We start from the raw sequence: 7,214 nt of genomic DNA on the forward strand, positions 1-7,214 counted from the left end.
TGGGATGTAAAACAACTGTACCATCGGGGCGCTTCTAGGACAAATGACCCCTGTCCAGAAAGGAATAGTTTGTCTTGTCGCTTGCAACTCTAAATATCCCTCAACAAAAGTCAAGAAAAAAAAACGTCTATGATCGACAGTATTATATACACTTCCCATGATGACATGATTGTAGTTTGTGTAAAGTTTCCAATTATCGTGCTTGTTCTGTCCTACAGTCTGCTCTATATAAATTGATTTGATATCTGAACTAGATTTAGCATTGATATCGCACTGCTTATGATAAAACGCTTGTTCTGTTAATTTGTATTTGTAATTTATGAATAAAGTTTGATTCCCCATTAAGGTTTAGAGTAGTGATATTGAAAGTTACTCTTTACATAAATCTATTTTAGAGTATGTAATCCCTAGTCCTGCTTGTAGCTTTTTTATTACAGTATATGCAAGCAAATGAAAAAAATATAAATTGCTTAGACTTTGTAAACCTTGACCTCGATTTGGCTGCTATATTATGTCAAAAAAAAAGAAAAATCAGAGACAACAGTAGTTTACACATGTTTTTCAAACAAAAACTGAGGGAATCCCATGAACTTCAAAAATAATTGAGATCGGATGCGTCAACAGCATATGCGTCTTTCACACGTCATGCGAATCACAATCAATCAAAAACATGAAAAGTGTCACAATCAGGAATGGGACACAGATAGTAAATTTTCAGATCTGATCTGGTATTTTGTATTTAAAAAAAAAATATCTTAAAACGCAAAAAGATGTTGCTAGTGAGTTCAGACACGGTAAAGCTTAAAGGTAACGCAATTTGTGATGGTGACCCTAAAACTTACTTTGTTACCATTTTAGTCGCAATTTCTTCATCATAACTCTGTACATATAGCTGAATTTGTATTTACACGACCAACACACAGGTGCAACATGAGGAGCAGAACATGCTAACCCTTCCGTGGCACATGAGATAGCCCTAGGTTTTTAGTTAGGATTGTGTTGGTCAGTCTTTAGTTTTATATATAGTGTTTTGTAGAATTTATTTGTCTTTACGTCGTTCTTGGACTTGTGTGTGCCATGGTGTTGTGAGATTGTCTTCGACTATTAAGTTTGGATATCCCTTTGGTATCTACCGCCTCTTTTTAAGCACGTTTGTGTCAGGGGCACATCCTTGTTCATGAAGTCGGTACTGTGTCAACATGCACGAGCTTAAGGTACTAGTATCAATTAAGATACGTAAACGCCATACGATGACACCGAGGGTATGCTACTATTGAGAACTGGGAGATTGACATTGGAAAGTTAAAACCATCATGTAACGTTTGTCACAGATTTTTGTTTGAAGTCATCAATTTGTGTCATTATCAAAGAAAAGGTCAAGAGATTCTAGATTCGGTAGTGACTTTTATCACAAGTTCACTGGGATATATGAAATGTTAGTACTGACTGAAATGTAGGTTATAGATATATGCTTCTTTGAAATGTTAAAGCCAAGTTTCAACGGACTTCCCAGTCTTGTCATCTTTTTGGTTTTTTGTCAGATCCCAATTTCTTAACTATTCAATTGAAAAACTTATTTTGTTTCTTATATAAATAAAACTATATCAACACAACCTCAAAACAGAATTATGAACACCGTAATAAACAAAGAAACTAAAACAGGGACAGGACATAACTTTCCGGAAATTATTTAAGTTAATGATTTAATAGTAGATATTTTGAAAGTTAAAAAGAAATCGTTTAAAAGAATCTTTAATTACTTCATAAAAACTTGTGTATATGAAAAGAGAAATTGTAGTTTTATTAATTTATAGTAGTTACGATACAATTTATACATTAGCGCTTTATCGTATGATGTTGGAATCCAGTAAAACACAAAATGTCCCTGTTTACGGTAATTTGTACCTTCATAATTTGTCATCAAAAGGCTTTTATGATTAGCTTTTTCGATTAATGAATAGAGCATTATATGTGATGTTTGAATAAAATGAAAAAAGAAAGATATTTGAGTGCAGCCTTTGAAAAACAAGTCAAACTGCATGCCACTATAGATCTGCATTTTTAGTAAATTTTCTAGCTAAACGTTAAAATAAATAAAAAAGACTGCACCATACGACTTTTTGACAACCAATCAAGTCAAGTCATTTTTCTGGGACTGTGCAAGTTTTTAGTCGTGTAATATGAAGTGAAATTAAACTCTTTTAATAATCGACTCTTTCTTGTTCTGTCACCGCACTAGCTATTGTAATATACTTTATCACACAAGTTGATAGCAATTTTAGTAAGGGAAATAGTTAATAGTATACAAAAAGATTAGTGGTGGAGCACTTAATTGCCAAAAACTGACATGAAACGATATTTGACGTTTTTTTGTGTGTAGTTAAGTAGCCAATATATCGAAGTCCTTTCATATGTTTAGAAGAGGCCATATGCTGAGATGTGGCAGTGCCATGATTGAAGACTAATTGGCTCTCTGTGAAGCGCATGTGTCTTGAATGTTGAAGAATTTATCATTTTATTCTTCTCTGTATTATTTTCGTCATATCCCCAACACAATGTTGGCTCCTATGTCAACCTGCACGAGCACAATACGGTTTGCAACTAGTTGACGCAATCCCTGAAACTAGTGAATTACTACCCTTTATATTGATTTCCAAATAAATTTTTGAATGCGATATGCGATTTTCCCGTTTTTCGCAATTTTTTACAATAGGACGAAAGAGTATCTTCAATTACCTGACGAAATTCTTTCCGATCAATTTTGGACGATATCGATAATAGGTTCCTTTTTACAGAAAGTTTATAACCTATTGGTCCTGAACAAAATTGAAGACCCCTGTAATTACATATCCATAGGAATCATATCTGAACTTTGATGTTTCACGGTCTCATGTCGTAAGCGCATACATTTCTATACTGACTTAAGAATTGAGATTTAAATTACTACTGGGTTTTTAATACGTATCAGAAATAATAGCAGGCGGATACCCAGTTGAAATGAAATAAAAGAAATGAAAATCTATATTAGAGAAGGTAAAAAGGGCCAAGTTAGTTTATGTGAATTGTTTACATTCTGTTTCTCTGGACTTTAATAGTTTAATGAATGTGCACAATTTAGGATCATGTGTATCTTATATACGTGTTTTTTCTTAAATTATAATATGGAGCTTCGAGATATTTGTAAACTCAAATTAAAGACAAATTTTCACAAAACAGTCAATTCTGGTATATGCCAATACATGTGGATCTTTGTTGTGCATAAGCATAAATTACGCCGAAAAAAATTCCACAGACAGATAAATAATTGATCTTTTTAAAAGCATTTATTTGCATCTTTACCCTCGGCGACAGTTTTTTCTGAAAAAATCTTTAAAATGGGCAATAAATTTATCGAAAAGAGACAGTCGAGTACACTTTTAATGTTTAGGCGCGTTTGAGTTGATTATTTTGTCTTGAAAACGTATAAAGCAAAAAAAACCTGAATACCATTTTTTTTTACTAAAAGTGCTTGACAACATACTTTACAAGTGGATCTTAAAAATGCATAACTGTCAAAAAACTTCATTTTTTGTGTGTGTTTTCTTGGGTTATTCGTCTTCAACTTCTGAAAATTTTTAAACTGCCCTTCCTAGAAATATTGAATTAGGATTTTTTTAAATGTTTTTGAACTTCAGAAAATTCCCCCAGACAATAGTTTAAGTTGACTAAAAGGCTTTATGTTCGAAATCATTTTCAATTATTAACAATCAGTATGTATGTTAGATTGCATGTGTTGTTTGTGTGGATACTGTATGAACTTTGTGATTTAAGTTGATTTACATACTCTATATTGGCCCTTCAATTAGGAATAAAGACATTTGATTTTATTTGAATTGATTTGGTACAAGTATATTAAATGATGCTAAATAGCTAGTAGATACACTTGTCTTTTAAAATACAACTGGCATATAAGGATCGTAATGATTCCATGTTCATAAATTTATCGTTTTTCAAGTGCTAAATTGACAGCGCGTCATCCTTGCAACAGATACTAAAACGTATATCCAAATTACAAAAGTCCAAAAGGAACAATTAACAATTAACCATCGTATTTTTACCTGTATTTAACGATTTTTTTTGGGGTGGGTCAAATCAGTCAACGAAATCGTGTTTCCCGATGGTTCACTTGTTTCAACTTCAATGTTGTATTTTATTTGACAGTAATAACAGTATGGTCGTTTATTATTGTGTCATATTTGTAATATATATTTTGATTGCTATATTATATATATAGCATGTACGATTTCTAGAAATGCCTTTTGCAAATTAACTCATTCATTTCAAGGATCAACTTAACGATCGCGTGAATAAGGATTTAAATGAGGTTATATTATTGGCTCGCAGGCCAATTATAAATCAGCTTATAATGACGAAATTGAACCAAACTGATTGCTAATATCGAAATAGTATTTAAGAATTCTGCTTTTATCTTCGTGATTGAAACAAAACAAATAGCATATCTTATTTTTTTGTTTTGTCTAAATCGTACCTAGTGCCCTTTTGAAAATAATAGACGGAATATAAACAACCGCTATACAAGTGGGAGGTTTTGCAAGCTATAAAACCAGGTTTAACCCATCATTATCTTCGGGAAATGCCTGTACCAAGTCAGGAATATAGCAGTTGTTTTTCACTTGTTCCAGTTGATTGATAGCGTTTGATTTTGTCAGTTTTTATGGAGTTCCCCTTTTAGAATTTGCCTTGGAGTTCAGTATTGTTTTTGGTATATTTTTAATATTATACTAGATAAGTTGAAAAAAAACAATAGTTCTGTTAATGTGGTTTTTTCATTTCTAGAAAATTCCGTACAAATTCTTCAGGGTTGTCAGTACGAGAGAACAGTCTCTGTGGTGACAAAAAGCTGCAACCATACGCGTGCACTCGTATAGTGACATGAAAACTGAAAAACGATAAGGTATAACACGCGTTATTAACATTTGACTGGGCCAGTTTTGAATAATAATTGGTGTCTATATTGTTTTTAAATATAGATAAGAGACCATCAAGTGTTTAATTAGTACGATGTTTAGTTCTTTTTTTGCGATGACCTATGACTACGTTGTCTTTTATCAACAATATTCATGATATCAAAAGAGGAAGTTTTAGATAATTTTCTCATGTCTCATTAAATTGTCATGTAAACTGAGATAATATGCTGTCTGTAGTCGTTTTATCAAGGACAGTTCGCAAATTGTACGGGAATCTGATCTTTAAATTGACACAAAATATATGATTGTCTTGGTTTTTCTTGTCGGTTCGAGTGATTCGAATTAAAATTATTTGATTAAATAATATTGTAATTGTGTTTTCCTCAATGCCAGACTTCTTCTGTTGAAACACTATAAATGGGGGTCTGGATTAGGTTTTCATAACAGGGAATAATGTACAAAAATAATAATAAATGTACAAAAATAATAATAATTGATGAAATGGACAACATTTAGAAAAGGGAATTACGGCGTATAAAATATAAAGAATAGAGAATCATGTGTAATAAGAAAATGATCTAAAATTGAAATAAAAACCCCTCGTTCATACGTTCATAACTAAAACAATCAAACAGATGTGGCTTACCCTCATTTGATTTTCCAGGATTCTTATATATTGGAAACAAACGTCCTGAAATGTTTATAGGTAAGAAATAAATGAAATAAGTCATCTTAAAGGTCATTTCATTTTATTCAGATTTTATATCCACTAAAGGTTGACCACTTATCTCCGATCATGAATACACCTCCGCGATGAATCCTGATAGACGCTTTGTCGTTTTTCTTCATTTGTAAAACAGCACTCTGACTAGATGGCATGTGCGCAGATATTCCGCCAGCCCCAGCATGATTCTTTGCTACAACAACGTCATTCAGTTTAAGTTGTGTGTAGAAAGACTTCCCAACGTAAGCAAGAACTGTCCAGGTAAAGTAGTACAGTCCTACTACAGGTGCAGTGAATACACCAGTCGACTTGTCATATCCTCCACCGAGGTTGGTAGTAACAGTGTCGTACACAACTACAGCGCCGTTACTAATATTCTGCAAATTTTTCGAATTAAATACCTGAAAGCCAACTTTTCCAAAACCTATATAAAAAAAGTCATGGGGATCATATATTTTTCTCAGCATAGTCAGAACAATTACAAGATACGTGTTTAAAATTTAGTAAAAATGTTGATTAATCCTAATTAAGGGGTATTAATTGGGGTTGTTTTTGTAACATTTAATATGTCGGGTAATAATTTGCTTCAAAAGGAGTAGTGTTATCTCCGATAAGTATTTGTACAGTGTGGGTTGAAATATTAAAATGTAAATTCTTGGCAATACTAGATATAGAGGTAAATGTAAAGTCTTCAACAACAAATTGTTGTCTATACAGTATGTGTCAATCTCTTAAACGATCACTCTAGAAAAGCTGTGAGACTACTAAAAATCTGCTGCAATCAACGCAAAGTCCCCAAAAACGACTATCAAATATCACTCTAAGACGTGACAAAAGACCGCCAATAACCCGTTAACAAGGTTCCTAACTAACTAACTAGATATCAAGCCTCTCCCATTTTAAATGTAAAGACTTATTATCGTTATATTCAAACTTACTCTGAGATGAAGGACTGTGGTTACAGTCACACTTTCCATCATTATCTTCAACAAGTTTCAATTGGTACTGAATACTCTTCATCAGACTGGCATTCCCTGAACAGGATTTGTGACAGCTCCCGCCTGATGTAAGGATGGAGGTCAGTATCGCAATGACGATGGGATGAGGAAAGCTACTAAATAGTATTTTAAACTCTATAAATATGTATGTCTATAAGTTTTGTCTTGACCATGAAGAAAGATCTAAATCGCTCGATACAAATATAAACAAAAGCTGATGAAGCTAATCATTTGGTGAAGGCTCATTGAAAAACTAACAAACTTCGTGCTTATTACGTCTAAAAAAAGTTGAAAGTTAGACCAATGGAATAAGCAGGAAAATCTTAACCTTTTCTCTTTTTAAAGCTTTGTAATAGTAGAATAAGTTTCGGTTATTTCTGTATTTTGTTTTCCTTTTAATTTCAATTTCATAAAAAAGATTAGGCGCTTAATGTTTCTTATCGACATCAAGATTTTTTACTTACTTCATTTTGAATCCTTGGTATTGATGAATTAAAACAGGTGCCTTACTTTTGATGTTTGAAG

The 7,214-nt window shown here is 32.6% G+C and overlaps 1 protein-coding gene across 1 annotated transcript; it reads right to left on the minus strand.

The window, feature by feature from the left end:
• Nucleotides 1–5,699: 5,699 nt before the first annotated feature.
• Nucleotides 5,700–7,214, minus strand: LOC127724466 (cerebellin-2-like). Its single transcript, XM_052231431.1, has 3 exons — nt 7,154–7,214; nt 6,630–6,805; nt 5,700–6,115 (listed from the first exon to the last, which is right to left on the minus strand). Exons 1-3 carry the CDS (start codon nt 7,156–7,158, stop codon nt 5,721–5,723), a joined length of 576 nt encoding a protein of 191 aa, XP_052087391.1. The 5' UTR covers nt 7,159–7,214; the 3' UTR covers nt 5,700–5,720.

Source organism: Mytilus californianus, unplaced genomic scaffold (genome assembly GCF_021869535.1).
Source record: "Mytilus californianus isolate M0D057914Y unplaced genomic scaffold, xbMytCali1.0.p SCAF_14, whole genome shotgun sequence".
Lineage (NCBI taxonomy): Eukaryota > Metazoa > Mollusca > Bivalvia > Mytilida > Mytilidae > Mytilus > Mytilus californianus.